The 19,246-nt window shown below is 37.1% G+C and overlaps 2 protein-coding genes across 2 annotated transcripts; one reads left to right on the top strand and one right to left on the bottom strand.

The window, feature by feature from the left end:
- Positions 1–1,759: 1,759 nt before the first annotated feature.
- On the bottom strand, positions 1,760–4,646 carry lamtor5 (late endosomal/lysosomal adaptor, MAPK and MTOR activator 5). The gene is made up of 4 exons (XM_054609658.1): positions 4,453–4,646; positions 4,297–4,358; positions 2,894–3,011; positions 1,760–2,203 (listed from the first exon to the last, which is right to left on the bottom strand). The coding sequence occupies exons 1-4, from the start codon at positions 4,485–4,487 to the stop codon at positions 2,143–2,145; spliced, it is 276 nt and encodes a 91-aa protein (XP_054465633.1). The 5' UTR covers positions 4,488–4,646; the 3' UTR covers positions 1,760–2,142.
- A 10,973-nt stretch (positions 4,647–15,619) lies between these two features.
- Positions 15,620–17,571, top strand: prok1 (prokineticin 1). Its single transcript, XM_054609975.1, has 3 exons — positions 15,620–15,802; positions 16,815–16,940; positions 17,452–17,571. Exons 1-3 carry the CDS (start codon positions 15,620–15,622, stop codon positions 17,569–17,571), a joined length of 429 nt encoding a protein of 142 aa, XP_054465950.1.
- The last annotated feature ends 1,675 nt before the right edge of the window (positions 17,572–19,246 follow it).

Consider the following 19,246-nt stretch of genomic DNA (forward strand, 5'->3'; position numbering starts at 1 on the left):
TGGTGGCGCACTGGCAGTCAACACCGCAGATCGCCATTAGGCAAAAGTTTCTACACTAGATGTCTATCTGATAATGCTGTAGCTAAATTTAAAGAAGCGATTTCTTCAGGGTTTTATTCAGTACCATTGCTCAATATAACAGAGGACTCCTACGCTAACTTTAGTCCGTCTCAGATTGACCATCTTGTTGATAGTGCTGCATGCTCACTGCGAATGACACTCGACTCTATAGCTCCTCTAAAAAAGAAGCTAATAAAAGAAAGGAGGTTTGCTCCATGGTATAATCCTCAAACCCGCGATTTAAAGCAAATATCGTGAAAACTTGAAAGGATATGGCGTTCCACCAATGTGGATGAAGCGCGGTTAGTCTGGCAAGACAGTCTTAAAATATATAAGAAGGCACTCCGTAATGCTAGAGCAGCCTATTACTCAGCATTAATAGAGAAAAATAAGAACAACCCCAGGGTTCTCTTCAGCACTGTAGCCAGGCTGACAGAGAGTCACAGCTCTGTTGAGCCGTGTATTCCTATAAACCTCAGTAGTAGTGACTTCATGAACTTCTTTAATGATAAGATTCTAACTATTAGAGAAAAAATGTATAATCTACTGCCCTCAACCAGTACCGATCGATCCATAGCTGTAGAACCTGAAATATATTTAGATGGCTTTTCTCCCATCGACCTTCAACAATTGACTTTAACTATTTCTAAGTCTAAACCTTCCACCTGTCTCTTAGACCCGATTCCGACTAGGCTGCTTAAGGAAGTTTTACCTTTAATTAGCAATTCTTTATTAGAAATTATCAATCTGTCTTTACTGACGGGCCATGTACCACAGGCCTTCAAACTAGCTGTAATTAAACCTCTTCTTAAGAAACCTACTCTTGATCCAGAGGTGTTGGCTAACTATAGACCTATATCTAACCTTCCGTTCCTCTCCAAGATCCTTGAGAAAGCAGTAGCAAATCAGCTGTGTGACTTTATGCATAACAATAGTTTATTTGAGGATTTTCAGTCAGGATTTAGAGTGAATCATAGCACAGAGACGGCACTGGTGAAAATTACCAATGACCTTCTAATAGCTTCAGACAAAGGACTTGTCTCTGTACTTGTATTGCTAGACCTTAGTGCTGCATTTGATACCATTGATCACCAAATCCTATTACAGAGATTGGAGCATCTAATAGGCATTAAAGGAACCGCACTTAGCTGGTTTAAGTCGTATTTATCAGACCGATCTCAGTTTGTATATGTAAACAATGAAAGCTCGATGAAAACCAGGGTTAGTCACGGAGTTCCACAGGGGTCTGTTCTTGGACCTATTTTATTTACCTTATATATGCTTCCCTTGGGGAATATTATCAGAAAACACTCAGTAAACTTTCATTGTTATGCAGATGATACCCAGTTATATCTATCAATTAAGCCAGACGAAACTAACCAGTTCTCTAAACTTCAAGCATGTCTTACAGGCATAAAAACCTGGATGACCTGTAACTTCTTAATGTTAAACTCTGAAAAAACAGAAGTTATCCTACTAGGCCCAGATCACCTTCGAAATCAATTATCTAACGATATAGTTTCTCTAGATGGCATTGCTCTAGCATCCAGCACTACCGTTAAGAACCTTGGAGTTATCTTTGATCAGGATCTGTATCTGGGATTAACGTCATGCAGCTGCCAAAGAAAATCAATGGGTTAACCACAAAACACCCAGCAAAGGAAGAAATAATGAATGAAGAGGGCAACATTAAGTCGAGTTGAAGTTTATTAAGGGTTGTTCTGTGTGCATGAGTGCCTTGAATTGAAGGACATGGATAATAACAACTAAAAACAAGTATTAACATGGCTGGAAATAACATGTTAAAGGCCTTTTTTATTAATGCATTACTGACAGATTGGTGAATATATTTATACTATATATTTAAAAAATGGGAATCTCACTGCAAGTGTTTGAAAATTGGTAAGCATGTTCTGGTTTAAATATGGGATCTGCTGAAAACACAACAGACATGTGGAAACTCCAGATTTCTCTTGCAAACTGAAGATCTTTTTAAAGTTCAACCAGGTTGTGTGATTATACTTCTGTGCCTTACATGTACATTTTTTTACATAAAAAAAACTCCCCAGCGTTGTGTTGTCTTCAAGATGCTATCTTGTGAACTGCTACTGTGATGGTCCCATGACTCCTCACCAGAATGTTTCTACAAAACAAGCAAACAAAAAACAATGTATTGAGACAAACATTCACCATCATTCATTGTCATCATCATGGGCATCAGCAATAGTCCCAACCCACCATTTATTTTTGCATAAATGTACTACTTAAAGCATAAATATCTACAAAAATGAAATGTTGACCTTTTAACCCACAGTAAAAAAACATGAGGATTAATGGCCTATCGCATTTTGTTTTATAATTGATATCTGTCGGAGTCATGAAGTTATTAATTTACACCTTGTTGACAAATACTGTAATTCTACTATACTTAGTACTGCCAGTCACAACAAAGCAGCAGACTCATCTTCAGTCACTATAAGGTCTAACATTTAAAATGACTCTCTAATAATGGTAAGTCTTGGTGTTATTAGTAAGTCACTGGTCACCCATGAACCAGAACATGTTTTGTTAAGTCCAGAAGGTGGCAGCATAGTCACACAAATGAAAACCAAACTCCTTTGCCAAGACTTGAAGCTCAGTCTGAGGTACAAACAATAGAAACTCAATCTTTGATTTTGGATCTCTTTCAACAGTTTTTTTCCCAAGGATTTATTGATCTCCACAAGTGTTAATCACCACTGCAGACAGACCCCTTAAATCCAGTGAGATGGAGAAAAAGGACAAGATGCAAGCCAGCCAAGCAGAAAACACAAAAGGTTGTGTTACAGCTCACCCTGACTCAGACTCCAGGCAAACTGTCGGACTATCTGTTGGGTCTTTGATGAGAGTTGCAGCTTGTTTGGCCAAAACTGACACAACACCGCCATGTTCATCAGACAGGGAGCCGCGGCCTGGGGATTGTGAAATATAAAAGAGTTACTAAACAGAACTGAAGAAACGTCAAAAGGAGCACTATTTAAACTTTCTCCTTTGGTATCTGAAAAGGCATCCATCCATTATCACTTCTAGGTGTGTCTCTCCAAAGTCTAGAGCTACATTTAACATTTGAAAAAAATCAACATGTTTTTGGTTTCATCAAGTTTATAAACCTTCTGATCAAGGAGACAATTATCTTTTATTTCCACTACTGGCTAGTGACCCAACTGCTCCCAGAGAAGGAATACTTCAACATTTTGGTCCGGCCATATAAATCTTTGTAAAACCAAAGTTTGTTGTTTTGACACTTTGATTTTTGTACTAAAACAAACGAGATATAACCAGATGAACAACTGGGGCATCTCCCATTAAACATTTTAATATCTCGTGGATTTTTCTGATCTTGAATGTGATTACATTGGTCGGAAACGAAATTCCGAGATGGAAGGCCTCCTTAGATGATATAGTGTTAGGAAAATGAATTAAATTGGTACCGCACATAAAAAGTCTGTGTCCACATTTCAGTTGGCATTGACATGGTCATATTCTATACCTGACTTTGCTACTTATTGTTAGTGATGCTCACCAATAACCCCACTTTGTAATGTATTAGCAGCAAGGTAACTGAGGATTTGCTTAACCATCATTTAGAATTTATATGTCCACGTGTATTTCCCCAAAACGAGAAGTTACTAGTTTAACTTTGTGAATTTGATAGACCGTTGGCTGTTTATGACCCTGGTTGGCTTAACACTATGGGTAGCAAGTTGTTTGTGTTATACAAATTTAGAAACGTGCATTTCTGCATGTAACCAGACTACAAAGCAGTTTTTTCCTCAGGCTGTAAGACTAATCAAGGTTATGTTTTTTTTTTGTGTAGCATTAAGCTACTACAACTTGAATGTGTTTGTGCAACCGTGTGCTTTAAAATGACCGTACATGAACCTGCAATCTTGGTCTATAAGTCAGTTAATATCGGGAACATGCTATTCCCAAGTTACCAGAACCCAGTCTTAACCCCAAAAATATCCAGTTTACTATCATAATAGTGTCATTTACATTTGATTTGTTTGGCAGTTTATGCTTGAAAGTATATGTATATATCTATATATCTATATATATATATATATATATATATATATATATATATATATATATATATATATATTAACTGGCCTTAATAAAAGGCCAATTTGGTCTAAATGCATTTGACTAACATTTTTATATTAGCCTAGGATAGAACAAGCAGTGTCTTCTTACAGCCCAGATTGTGTCCTTGTTGATCCGTGCAGAGCACACCGACAACTGCTGGATTCTTCATGCTGCCAACAACACAGACAAACAAATAGCTTTTAGTCGTCTTTAAGGTCCCAACAGTTTAAATACAAACTCAGTCACAGCCTGCTATTAACTTACGTATCATCGAGGTGCTGTTCGAGGGTCGACTCCATTATTATCAATCGTAAATAACTGCCAAGTCAAGTTTTGTGTGTGAAGATGTGTTTATTTTTACAGTCTGCTTCCTGAAAGCTTCCGATTGGAGTCAGCTGATCGTCACGTGCACTAAGGGTCCCGATGAGGACCAAGCTATACCAAGCGAGGTATCAGACGGACCAAGAATGTGACAGTAGAAAGGTATCTACAGTCTACATGTAGATAAGTAGCCTACATCCGAGCTGCGTGGGCTACACACAGGCACCCTTCAACTGTTACAGTTCGTAAATGAAAGTCCTGTTTGTAACGCGCTAAAAAACGCCCGCACACGCTCCAAGCCCCACCTGTGGAGCTGTGGCGCACAGCCATCAGACAGTTCAGCAGAAACTTTCGTTTGCAATGTCCAAAACCCCCAAAACTACAGAAGACGGAGGACAAAAGACATTTTATTCAAAAAGGAGTGTGAGTCATGATTTCAGACACACGAGATAACTTTGGAATGTCGATATAACTCCGTAAAAGGCTTAAAGTTAGCCATACACCTGGTGGTAATGTTATTTCAAATGACTACGGTCAGTTCACCATAATTATTAAAAGCACATTTTATAAAAAAAAAGAAAAACTGTTGCAATATAACCAGGAGGAGCCCATTGATGAAGGATGGGATTTTGGTCATGTAACACTTCATAACAGTGAATTTATTGAATAATCCAAATAAAAATCTTTTGTACAAAAGCAAAAATTAACATTCTAGTACAACCAACAGGTGACACCTGGTTTTGTTTGTGCTACACTACATTGGACTGAAGTTAATGAATGGTGTGATCAAAGTAAGGTTGTAGTTTGTTGTCTACCTCACTAAGGTTACAGAGGGGCATTGTCTGTGTTTAAACAACGTTTCCCACCTTACCTGAACCCTCAGGGACCTACCTGACCTCACCTGGTAAATGGTTTGAGTGTGAGAGGCTGCTTGGCTTGAAATGGTATTAGATATGACTAAATACGATTGGGACAACACTCTGCGGCAACAATCACGTTACCTCGATTACACTGAACAGGCTATGTACAATTGTGAGTTTTTATTTCATTTAATTTATTAATTTAATATGTAATATATTTACTTGTTTTCGTCAATAGAGCTTCAATAGAGTGCTGCAGGTATGTATCTTAATACTAGAAAATGCAGGAACAGTGTGTAACATTTAGTGGCATCTAGTGGCGTGTTGCAGATTGCAACCAACTAAATGCCCACCCCTCACCCTGCTCTTTCATGACATTACATTACATTACAGTCATTTAGCAGACGCTTTTATCCAAAGCGACTTACAGGAAGTGTATTCAACATAGGTATTCAAGAGAACTACTAGTCACCAGAAGTCATAAGTGCATCTCCTTTCTTAAACAAGCATCTTAAAGCATAAACCAGAGCAAAAGTATAGTGCAGAGGCAAAATACTACGAAAACAATAATTGCAACAGACTAATACGAATGCAATAAGTGCTACGAGGAAGGCTCAGGGTAGTACTTCATGAAGAGGTGAGTTTTCAGCCTGCGCCGAAAGATGGGCAGCGACTCTGCTGTCCTGACGTCAGTGGGGAGTTCATTCCACCACTGAGGGGTCAGGACAGAAAAAAGCTGTGACCGGGTCGATCGGCCGCAGGGACCTCTGAGCGACGGGGCAACCAGTCGCCCCGAGGCAGCAGAGCGAAGTGGTCGGGCGGGGGTGTAGGGCTTGACCATGGCCTGGAGATAGGAAGGAGCTGTTCCTTTCACTGCCCTGTAGGCTAGCACCAGAGTCTTAAACTTCAAACTTCAAACTTAAAAGTCTTAACTTCTTTCCAAGCATGTTGGAGAACTACGGTGGCCTTCAGGTAAGGAGAGTTATCTTTAGGATCAATTCTTTGCTTTTCAGCGTAACTAAATAATTGCTTTGAAAAACATATATAGAATTTAAAAAAACAATAAATTCACTTACACCAGTAAGGGCAGGGCTTATCAATTGAAAGATATAAGTGGGTTTTTCTAAGCTAGGATTCTTAGTTTCAGGTGATGACACACTGATTAAGACATAGTTATGAATATTTTATTTCATTGCTGCCAATTAATCCCCCTGAATGTAGCACACTATATAATCTATCGACTAATTTTCCCTAAGAAAATGTAATTGACCATTTCATATTATTTAAAAAAACTGCTGGCTATTTCATCGTATTATGCATCACAAAACGAAATACGCTACTCCTGAAATAAAGATATTGTAATGGAGTATCAAAACATCCTCCCCATATTCTTACAGTACACTTACCCCTGTTTGTTATCAAAATCGATGGACCCACCACTTTTTCGACAAGAGAGAAAAAATTGTTATAACACATTGGCTCTGTGTCACCACAGATGAATGGCACCCGGTCTCCCTCCATGCCACAGCGCATGGATTTCCCCCTTATCACCCGATCAGAAGGCACCTGGTCTTCCTCCATCTGTAGGTGCATACAACTCACTCACTCAAAAACATGAAAAGTCCTCAGACTTTAAATTCTCTTTTTTAATGTCATACTTTTGGCCACAAGTCTGACTGCTAGTCTTATAATGGATTAAATGTCACAAAACAGGTAATTTAGGTTTGATTGTATTCAGTTTACGAATTAAATAATGACAAAATAAATGGAAATTAAATTATATGAAGGATAATTTATCAGTGTGAATACTCACCTTTTATACTCATAATACAAAGTGTTTTATGAAAATTCAAACAACTGATGTGGATACTGTTTGAATGTGTGCATTATAAATAACTATAAATTCTATAAAAGTGTAATATTTGTGTATCATTTTTCTTTTAAGTGTCAGTTGTATTGTATGTAAAAAAAAAAAAAAAAATGCTTTTATTTATCACACACTTGTAGATATGCAAGTCAATGGTTTACATCTGGGAAGACGAGGAACATTTTATAGACAAACTGAGAAAACATCTCTGTGCTGAAGCTCCAAGGTAAGATATTTTTCGTCAGTACCAGCTGCGCTGTGTTTCATATTTTAAATTCAGTCAAGTTTCAATATAAGCTTTTTGCAAATTCATGAATTTTTCGAATATATGGTCCGTAATAGATAGCTCTGATATCCAGAACTTTAGAATTCCTGACACTGAAATTAAAAATTGAAAGCCATTTTAAGTAGCTCATTTGTCTTCTTTGTTGGTACTCAGAGAAAAGATGGAGGCAATGGGGAAGGAGCAGTCGACTGGATGGATGGAGACAAGGACATCAAGGATAGAAAGATGTACCTGAAAAACACTACAGTCTGTAAACAACTTGAAACTGCAACAGTCAAAAGACGTGATGATAACATTTTATAATTGAATAATTGTGTGTCTGTAGTGTCCAAGAGATGCTGAAGGACCTGCTGGGGAACCAAATGGAGGCTCAACAGAAGCATAGCTGCCTCCGAGACAGGACCGATGCTTACAGAGTAAGGAAACATCAATATTGAAAATAGATGCCGTTGCATGGAACCAGAGAAATTACATAGTATATGTTGAAACAACTTGACTACCTAGACGTGCATGTTTTATTTATTTTGATTTGTATTTTATTTTATTATTTGTGAAAATTCTTAACAAATGAATAGACTGACAGAGAACAAAGGTCATTTTGTGACTTAAAGGGCAGTAATTGTAATTAATTGTAAGTCACTTAACTCCTTGTCATCCCTACACAAGGCACATTGTGACTACATAATAAGATTATCAATGTAAAGCCCAATAAACCTACCTGTGTTTGTGATGTACAAGGTTTTGTTCTATCTTCCATGAAAAATTATGCAATTAGGCTGTAGCAACCTGTTATTGGAGCAAGAGAGACTTTATATGCTCTGTAAATGTTGATGTATATGTTTATTTTCTGCTCAGACTGCATGAATGAACAAGGGAACTTGAAAAGCCTGGAGGGGTGAGAACTAAAGCGCATGGAACAAACATTGGGTAACTATCAAATCAACTAGTGCTATAGTTGAAGTTACCGTTATTGTTGCACTTGTAGTAGAATTAGTAGTTATTGTTGTTGTAGCTGTAGCTGTAACATTAGTAGTAAAAGTTGTTTTAGTTTTAGAAATCATAAAAAAATCATATTAAACTAATCCATGAATAAAATAAAATGAAGTCATTCAATATGTTATGAAAATAAGATAATAATATTTATCATAAAACATACTCCATGTCAAAAAAATGTCAGGAAAAAAATAATAGAATAGTATCTCAGAAAGTTGTAAAAACGATCATATAATAGAATGCCCTGAAAAATAACATAGTATATTATTAAATGGCTTAAAAATGTCATCTTACATTGTATTATCGTAAGCTATAAAAAGTCATAATAAATATGATAATTAACGATGATAATGTTTTAAAAAATGTCATAGTATAGTGTGTCATAAAACTGCATAAATCAAATCAGAAAAAATAATAATAGTCAGATATGTCGTAAAACGTTCCATAAAAAGTCATAGTGTATTATATTCTAAAAGTGCTATTAAATAGTATAGCATGCCATAAAAAGGTTGTAAAACTGTCGGTGTAGTATACCATAAAATGTCATAGAAAAGTATGCATCAAAAATAAGAAATATAGTATGTAATAAAAATGGCATAAAATATTATAGTATTGTGTTCCATTTAAAGATTCATAAAAACTTTGTCATAAAGTCATAGAATAGAATACCAGAAAAGACATAAAAAATGTTACAGAAAAGTAAGCCATAAAAATACAAAATAGAGTATAGAAGTAATCAAAAATGTCCTAGTATGGTATACAATTAAAATTGTCCTTAAAGGAACATAAAATCATAAAAATGCCATAGTATAGCATTTCACCAAATAGTCATAAAAATGTCTGTGTATTTTGCCATAACAATGTTGTTAAAAAAAATGGCATAGTGGCGTATGTCATAAAACAAAATAGTGTGTCATAGAAAAAGTGCCATTGAAAAATATTAATATAGTACGTCATAAAAAATGTCAAAGTTTTGTTCAAAATTCAGTTTGATTTTATTTGTACAGCCCAATATCACAAATCTTCCCTAGAGGTTTTACAATCTGTACAACATATGACATTCTCTGTAATTTGACCCTCACATTGGATAAGGAAAAACTTCCCAGAGAAAAACTTACATTAAAATTACAAAATAGTCAATCCATATGACAGAAATGATACTAATATTAAGAAGAGCAATGGAAATATTGGAATGATAATAAAAGCAGTAAAAGAAGCAGAAATAGTAATAGAAATATGACTCATAATAATAATAGTAGCAGCAGCGGCCGTCAAGCAGGGCCATGACGGCAGGCACATCCACAGTCCAGGTGTAGCCATGATCCATGGAAACCTGTGAGGGGAGAAAGCACAAATACTTTTTAGCCAAGCAAGTAACATTCATTAATGGGCCATGAATGTAAACAGATGGAGAGCATAAGAGAGGAGCTCATTGCATCATATGTGGTCACCCAGCAGTCTAGGCCTATACAAGCATATGTAGGAACTTCATAGCTGAAGGCTCCGGCTCCCATTCTTGTTTGGGAGATGCTAGCAACCACAAGTAACCCTGCATTCTTGTAAAAAATGTCACCATGGTGTGCCTTAAAAGATAGTTGTATAGTATGTCATGAAAAAATGCAATAAGAATGTCTTTGTTGTATGTCTTAAAAGTTCCATCAAATAGTATGCCTTAAAACTGCCGTCAAAAATCTCATAGTGTATCATAAAAATAATATAGCATGTTGTGTCAAAATGATCTCATAACAAATGTCAGAGTGAAGTGTGTCATTAGAAAGTCATTAGAAAAGTGATAGTATTATATGTTGAAAGACAGTCATAATATAGTCATAGTATAGCATGATGAAAAAAAGTCATGGGATAGAGGGTTGAAAAAAGTTATTAAATAAAAAATATAGTATGTGGAAAAAAGACATAGATGAGTATGTCGAAAAAATAAGTCATAGTAACGTATGTCAAAAAGTCATTATTATAGTCACTGCATGGTATGTGGATATTTTTTAAATGATATATATTTTGTAAAAAAAAAAAAGTCATAGTGGAGAATGTTACACATAGTTCCAAAAAAAAATCCTATTATGGTATGTTAAAAAAAGTAATAAAATATTCATAGCATAGTATGTGGGTAAAAAAGCATAAAAAAATTCTTAGTATTATTATTTACTTAATATTATAGAAAAAGTAATAAAATAGTCAAAGTATATCATTTGAAAGTATGTTGAAATAAGTCAAAGTGTAGTTTATCAACAAAAAGTGAACCAAAAGTCTTCAATAATATGTCCAAAAATGTCATAGAAAATGTAGCATGTAGGAGAAGTCATGGTGTAATATGTCCAAAGAGAACCACAGCTCGATTTCGGCGACATTTACATCTATCTTGTGGAGAATCCCTCACCTCACTGCAGCCAAGATGAAAGCGTACAAAAGTGTTTACAGCTCCTATTCTAGCAAAATCATTTGATACCACCAAATCATCAGAGGGTTAAGAGGGATAACAGAAAAGAACTGCTAAGAGTACAAGTTTTATTCAACACAGGCCATACTTTCTTCGGAACAAGTCTGTGACCATTCTTGACTGGCCCAGCCAGAGCCCTGACCTAAACCCAATTGAGCATCTCTGGAGAGACCTGAAAATGGCTGTCCACCAACGTTCACCATCCAACCTGACAGAACTGGAGAGGATCTGCAAGGAAGAATGGCAGAGGATCCCCAAATCCAGGTGTGAGAAACTTGTTGCATCATTCCCAAGAAGACTCATGGCTGTACTAGCTCAAAAGGGTGCTTCTACTCAATACTGAGCAAAGGGTCTGAATACCTATGACCATGTGATATTTCAGTTTTTCTTTTTTAATAAATTTGCAAAAATTTCTACATTTCTGTTTTTTTCTGTCAAGATGGGTTGCTGAGTGTACATTAATGCGAAAAAAAATGAACTTTTTCGATTTTAGCAAATGGCTGCAATGAAACAAAGAGTGAAAAATTTAAAGGGGTCTGAATACTTTCCGTACCCACTGTATGCTTGCAAGTTTTTGTATATAGATGCTTGTTTAATACAAACATTCTGTAGAAAATGTTACAAATGACTTGTTTGGTCTATAAAATGTCAGAAAATTGTGGAAAATGTTGATCAGCGAATATGACATCCACATATGTCTTGCTTCACCTACAACCCAATCTGTTGTCACACTGTTGTTCATCCTCAGCATCTGGCACTGATGACAGTTCTAGGAGGAGATCCACTGCATCTTGCTTCTTCCTCCTTCTTCTCCTCCTCCACCCTCTTGTTCCTCATTCTGCTGTACTGCTCATTTCTCTCCATATCTTTATCTCTTTTCCTCTTCTTGGTGGCTGGTGTGTGTGAGCAGTAGGATGGAACCCAGTCAGGGTCATCAGATTTGGCACCTATGATGATAAAGGATAGTTTATGTTAAACAAGTAAAAAAAACAGCCTGAGTTAAATGTGTGATATCATTTCTGCACACTGGTTAATACCCTCTCTCTCTTAATACAACTGCTGACAACTATTCTGACTGAAAATTGACCTGTACTCTAGCTATAACGTATTACAACATCAATTCCATAAAAGTTGGGATGCTGTGTAAAACGTAAATAAATAAATAAATAAATAATGAAATAAACAGAAAGCCTCATATGAGTGAATATATTTACAAAGAAACAATGAATCAGTCTGAAAATTAGATTAACGTAGGTGCAAAAGGATTTGCAAATCATTGCATTTTTAGTTGATTTACGTTACACAGAATCCCAACTCTCTAGCTAACTTTGGCTTACAGTTAGTCTTACTCATCAAGGCCACTGGACTTGGTTGCCTAGGTCCACGACAGCAAACCATCTCAGAACAACAAAAGACATGACTTTTTGCTAAGAATACATCGATTAATACATATGGTGTACTTGAGCTTACCTTTGATGAAGTGTTCGCTGCAAACTGTACACTTGGACGGCTGCCATTGTTTGCCCTCCAGACAGAGGCACGTTTAATGGAACAAATCCACAATATCTTCCTTTCATCATTTGTTTCTGGGATGGGGTTGTGTAGAAGAACACCTCAGGCTTCTCTCCTCATCGATTAATGCATTCAATTGCACAACAACTATCCCGCATTTTGGCGAAACAGCAGAAATCCCTCACTTCTTAAGATTGTGGGCAGCTAAGGACAGGGTTGTTTTGCCCTCCAAGGGGGCGTTCCCCTAGGTACGTGACGTCACATGAAACCTATGACTGTCCCCGGCGGTGTCCTCCTTTGCTGGCTGAGAGTTAAGCCAATGCGGAAGTCATTGATTTAATTATAACTTCAATAAATACTGTAAACATTAATTTATGGTCCCAATCGCTAGTTCAAATCTTCTGCATACAGCACGATGTTCATTTAGTAAACAATGGTCTATTTAGAGTCAAACAGGCGCTAAAGGAGGGTTTGCTTGAGGGCATGTCTACCTTGTGATTGACAGGTCGCTGCCACTGCCTTGTGCAAACTGAGTGATGTCCATGTTTTAACCCTTTCACGTTTCACGGTTTTAGTTCATAAAAGTTAATTATAACCTCCATACCCTCGTGCCATTCTGATCAACTTGCAGCTGCGGCCTGTAGCACCAAGCAGAACCTCAGGCCACCCCCCTTACGGCACAACGGTTGACGTCATTACGTCCACCTCTTATATACCATCTATACTGTCCATACCAAGGGTACAAAAAAGTAAAAATAATGATAATAATGAATAATATAAATCCCAAATTAAAGTACCATCAGTCCATAAGACATTTATCAAATACATAATTAGTTTTAATTGCCCTCTTTTCTTAATGTTTTCTTATAATGGTGCCATATTGATGCAGTTCTTAGATAGCACTTGATATATAAGCTTAATATACTGTAGATGTAAATCTACAGTATATTCTATTATGTGCAATGATTCCTCATTCACAAAAATCATTTTTTAAACTGGATTAGTTGTAAAATGAAACCCTGCCTGTGTATATTCCATCATTCATGTTTTACTATCTTCACCCCAGACACAGTGAAAATGGATTGCATTTATTTAAAATAAGATTACTTGATTTATTTTTCCCTCTTGAATATATTATCTTTATTGATAATCCAGTTCCCATCTTTTTCTCAAGCATTGCACAGACGGTCACAATCAGATGACTCACATAAGCTCCAAAAGAGGTCAGCCAAAAGAGCTCCAGTGTCGCATGATCATTAGTCATAAAACTGTTATTTGGAGAAGCATGAAGTCCTTTTTTGACACTCAGATTTAATCACTCAGAATTTAAATCATCTTTAAAAAAAAAATCTACATCACATTGGTGAAAAAACATTCAGCATGTTAAACAATTAAGCAACATGGTGAGCACTTTACCAAGTACTTTATCCAACATAAAATATAGTATTGATGTTATGAATCCACAACAGTGACCATACTTCTCGTAGCCTTTTGTTGATAGATTTTGTGTGTTTTTCCAAAGTTAACTGGAGGCCACCGCCTGGGCTTACCTCCCTGCATGATTTCTGCTGCCTGTCCCAAGACAGAGAGGCTTCAGTGCTCTTGCTGACAGGGCAGAAATGGGTGAATGTAATTATGTGGCTGCTGCATTGGAGGAATCCATCACCTGTATAGCAGCAGGTTAATGTGCTGCTGACTAACCCATGGGGTATGCTCTCCCTTCTCTCCTCTTATTCTTCTATATTTTCCTCCTCTCTTTGCTCGATCATATTTCTCTCCTCACAGCTTAAAGCCGAGCCCAGACGCTTCCACGGACAACCTGCTGCTCATCACTGTCCGAGCATGCACGTAGACAAACACCTGCACACGTTTACGCATCCGGAATAATTTATAAGGTCTACATACATGTGATATCTTCTTCCCTTGTCGCACATACATATTCATGGTTGTGCATCACACACACTCAAGCAAATAATCTTGTATGAAAGGAGGTTGGCATCAATACTAGACTAGCTTATTTGCTAAAAGGCCACTCTGCAGCCACAGTAAATCTCCAAATAAACCCAGAACAGTGATCAAACTCCTATCATCACCTTGACATGTTCTTATAATGGCTGATATAATTTAGGAATTTCCCTATTATTTACGTAATTCAGCACACATAAGACTCATGATTCATTTTATGGTATTCACTAAGTGATACTAAAGTTAATAAGCAATTTAAATTAGGTGTTTAAGTCCCTCCAAATTTGCTTAAACCTTTAGCACTGTGATTTTTTTGTTCTCAAATGAGGCAAACAGTGAATTAATTAAAGAATGATATAGGAGGCATCATATCAGACCTGGAAACAAACTGAATATTCCTACTCTCAGTAATATATATATATTTTTTTTAATGTTTCTGTCAAAATAGCTGTTTAAATTCATACCAAAGAAATATGTATCACTATACTAATAAACCACTGATTGCAGAGTGGCTTATGTGATCAAGATGATACGTTTTTAATCTCATAGGCCTTATACTCTCAGTGTGGTTGAATGCTGATGTGCAGCTAAAGTTGATGGTAGCTGTCAAAATACATGGCATTATGACACATATATCCCATATTAAAACAAGGAATATCACTTTCCATTCGTATGTGAAGCCCAGTTCATGAGTCAGCCCGTGGTTTTCAGTAAACTGGTTATATGGCTTTGGTGTGGATTTGTCTGGTCCCAGCTGCTTCAGACTGACAGATAACTCTGGATTTCATGCCACCTGTGCTCTTTTTCACTCAAAGAGGTGTCAGAATAATTTTAGTTTATATAAATGACATCACTTTTTGAGCAGTTTTCCATATTTTTTGCGTTAGCTTGAACCACTTGAGTCATGGAAACTTTGTCAGCCTCTGCTTTGCGCAGATGTTTGGTCAGCTCCATGTTACAGGCAAAGATGAACAAGTAGAGAGGACTATTGTGAGCCTCCATCATCACTGTCATCCGGATGAGTAAGATGACGAAGCTTCTGAGGAGACAGGCAGAGAGGGCGTGGGGAGATCTCAGACATGGTGAGGGAGGGAGGGCTGGGTGCGGGTCTGAGGTAGATAAAGAGAGGGAGAGTGTGTGGCTCCCCCCTCTGAGGAGTTCTGGGAGCCTTCATGACTGACCAGAGAGCCAGGGATCCAGTGCGAGGCGCCGGAGAGACCGTTAACAACTGTTGTCCAGTGTTGAGGCCGTTGAGAGAGTCCCGTTCTCCTGTTGCTGTCATGGGCTTCAGGGCAGTGCTGCTGTCCTTCCTCCTGGTGTCTCTGAGCTGCTCCAGAGGAGCTGTCATCACAGGGGTGAGTGAGGGGTTCTTGTCTCTGCTGCACACTGGTACTAATTACTCCAGTTACTCTTTTGAACCATTTCTGATTAGAGATAACATTTTACATTTTTTTAAATCATCTTCTCTGTTATTTTTCTTCTTTCTATTTAAAAGAATATTGAGACATTTTGATTTTACAGGCAAACTTACTTACTGCAACTAACACTTATTTTCATTATTGCTTAATCTGTCTGTTATTTCTTTGATTACTCGTTTATTAATTTAGTGCAAAACAATGAAACATGCGCATCACAAGATTCGTGAGCCTAAGGCGACGTCTTCGAGGTGCATGTTTTTGTCTGATCAACAGTCAAAAACACGAAAATATTGAACTTACAACAATATGAAACAGATAATAGCAGCAAATCCCTACATTTGAGAAGCATGAGCCAGCAAATGTTTGACATTTTTGCTTGATAAATTAAATTTATAAACGTCTTTTTTTAATGAATGAACTGACAAATTGAATTGTTTCTGAGCTAATTCTCTCAATGCATTAGGAAGCGTGCTGCACTTGCACTCAAACCCCAATATACAGTTTGTTTTCTATTCTATTCTATTTAATACTATCCCTTTGACTTTTAATTTTTGGTTAAAAAATGTTCATATTCAAACTAAAAATGTTGCAAAAAAACCTACATATAAACACACGACACACTCCACTTTTCTGGATAATTTTGTAAAATTTGATTACACATGACTGACAGGAGACCACATCCTCCTCCGCTTCAAGTCCAATGGAGGAAAGCAGAGGAAATTATCTCAGTCCTCTGACTGATATTCATTTGTAAATGGATTAGGGAGATGACAGGCAATGGATAAAATGGCGTTCACTGTACGAACATGAGATTACTATTACAATAAGTAAAAATGAAATAGATTCGAATAAAAAAGGGTATCTCTATTAGCATAAATAAAACTGAGTCCTTGGCATTAAAAGTACTCTGCATGTCTGTCTCTTTTATGTCTCTCCCTCTGTCCTGCAGGCCTGTGAGAGAGACGTGCAGTGTGGTTTTGGTTTTTGCTGTGCTGTCAGTCTATGGCTGAGGGGCCTGAGGATGTGCGTCCCAAGAGGAGTGGAGGGGGATGAATGCCACCCCTTTAGTCACAAGGTGGGGAGAAATGGGTTGTCACTAATCTTCCTGCATCATGCTCACGATCTGCCACACACACACACACACACACACACACACACACACACACACACACACACACACACACACACACACACACACACACACACACACACACACACACACACACACACACACACACACACACACACACACACACACACACACACACAGTCATACTCCCACACTTGTTTTCTGTGTTAGTGGAAATTCAGATTATATCAAGCTGCTGGCAGGTTGGCTGAAGCTTTAGAAAAGCTGCTGATAACAGCAGAGGCTATTGATCTTCTCCAGAGTGGACCCGCCAATCAGAGCCATACATCACTTTGATCATCTGGAGATGGCAACAATTAGTTCTGCTAACACCACATCCGTCTCTGAATTCAGACTTTTAAAGAGCAGTTTTTTTAAGATCTTCATCTCCACTTGTCAGCTGATGAAGTATGTTAACTGTCAGATTATTCTTACCCCCTCCTTTTCCCACTTCCAGGTGCCCTATCCAGGGAAAAGGCAACATCACACCTGCCCCTGTCTCCCCCACTTGATTTGCACCCGGTACAGTGAAAGCAAGTATAGATGTACTGACGACTTCAAAAGCCTGGACTTTTAACAGATGCCCAAACATTCAGATGAAGAAGATCATAGCAGGAACAGCATTCAGAGTGAAAAAACAGGCTGTGGATCAGAAACAAGTATTTAATCTCCACTGGCTGTATTCTTCATACTCTATGCACTATAATACATAGTTTGGGTTTTATCAATCCACACATCAACAACAAAAACAGAAATGTAAAGAGAGTGTAACCTATTAATGAGAGCCACAGCAGATATCTGGCACTTTTTACTTAATAAAAACAAAGAAGATATTTGTGAATAATTGAAACATTTGCTGTTTTGTTTTCATGCTCACTTTATGTTGAATTGTCAAAAGATATGTATAAATATATTATTGTCAATAAAAGTATAATTACAACCTTGTTGTTGAATACATGCTCTCTGGAGTTTTCCTTTCCCCTGCAGTCTTTGTTGCTGGATTAAACATAATGGTGTTATGGGATGTCAAGTGGTTGTAATCAAGGTCTGATTAAAATGAAGGTCATGTACATAACGTCCTTTACCTCCACAAGCAAACTCATGACCACTATATGTAACTGAACTGACGACTTATGTAGCGATCAAGGGAAAGACTGCCAGGCAAAACCTGCAGGAGAAAGGACTATGGGAGAAGTACAGGAAGGAGCATCCATACAACCCCATGGCAAAGTTTATCCAGGGTGGTTCTGAGCCCATGACCAACGATGCTGACTTAAGTCCACACCAGGTTGACGACTTAACTGACTGACAAAGGGCAATCCCAACATAACATTTACAACAGAAGATTTAAGTTGCTTTTTGTTTCACTCACATTAGGAGCTTAACCTCTTACATTATATTCTGCCATTTCAGATTATGGAATTTTCCTATGATGGATGTTATTTCGTCCTGATTTAGTATATTTGTGTAAGCAAAAATCCTTCGCCCTCTGTTTGATAGAAGCAAATAATAAGGGTATATGAATTGATAATTACTATTATAATATCAATAAAAGTAAAAAAGTATGTTATAATAATAATAATTATTACTATGGCTGTTGTTTTTATTATTAGTGGTATTATTGTCACTATTTTAACATTGTGGTATTTCTAGATTTGAAATAAAGAATTTTAATACTTTTTCCATCACTGTGCTTTAATAAAGTTTTCAGTATTTTATGGTCATGGAATAAACCACATGACCACAAAAACATATTTTATGTAACCACATGCAGCTCAAGGTTATGAATAATGGATTTTTTATTTGGATTTAAAAACAAAATGTTACATCAACCATGTAAATATGACATGAAATTAATTTTCCAATCAAAGTCAGAGAACAGTATATGTTCTAGGTGCAATTTGTTCACATATCATTGCATTTCACTGTGTCTTTGTTTTGCGTCTTACTCTTATCAGATATCCTTCCCTAACCTCAGCTCACACCTTTGAATACCTGTGGAAAGTTTCCGTATCAATCTTAAACAAGAACTCTGGGCATCAAATCCCCTGATAAAGTTGCCAACATATTAGGTGTGCTCTGTATCTGTTATTAAACACTTATCTTGCCCTTACAGTAAATTCAAATCATATGTTAGATAACAAAAGTCAATCCTCACATTGACACGTTTCCTTTAAATAATCATTTTGCTGAACTGTATTATACTGTATTGGACTTTGTGAGTTCAGTAAAATAAATGAACAATGCTGAGC

This window comes from Anoplopoma fimbria, chromosome 12 (genome assembly GCF_027596085.1).
Source record: "Anoplopoma fimbria isolate UVic2021 breed Golden Eagle Sablefish chromosome 12, Afim_UVic_2022, whole genome shotgun sequence".
In the NCBI taxonomy this organism is placed as follows: domain Eukaryota; kingdom Metazoa; phylum Chordata; class Actinopteri; order Perciformes; family Anoplopomatidae; genus Anoplopoma; species Anoplopoma fimbria.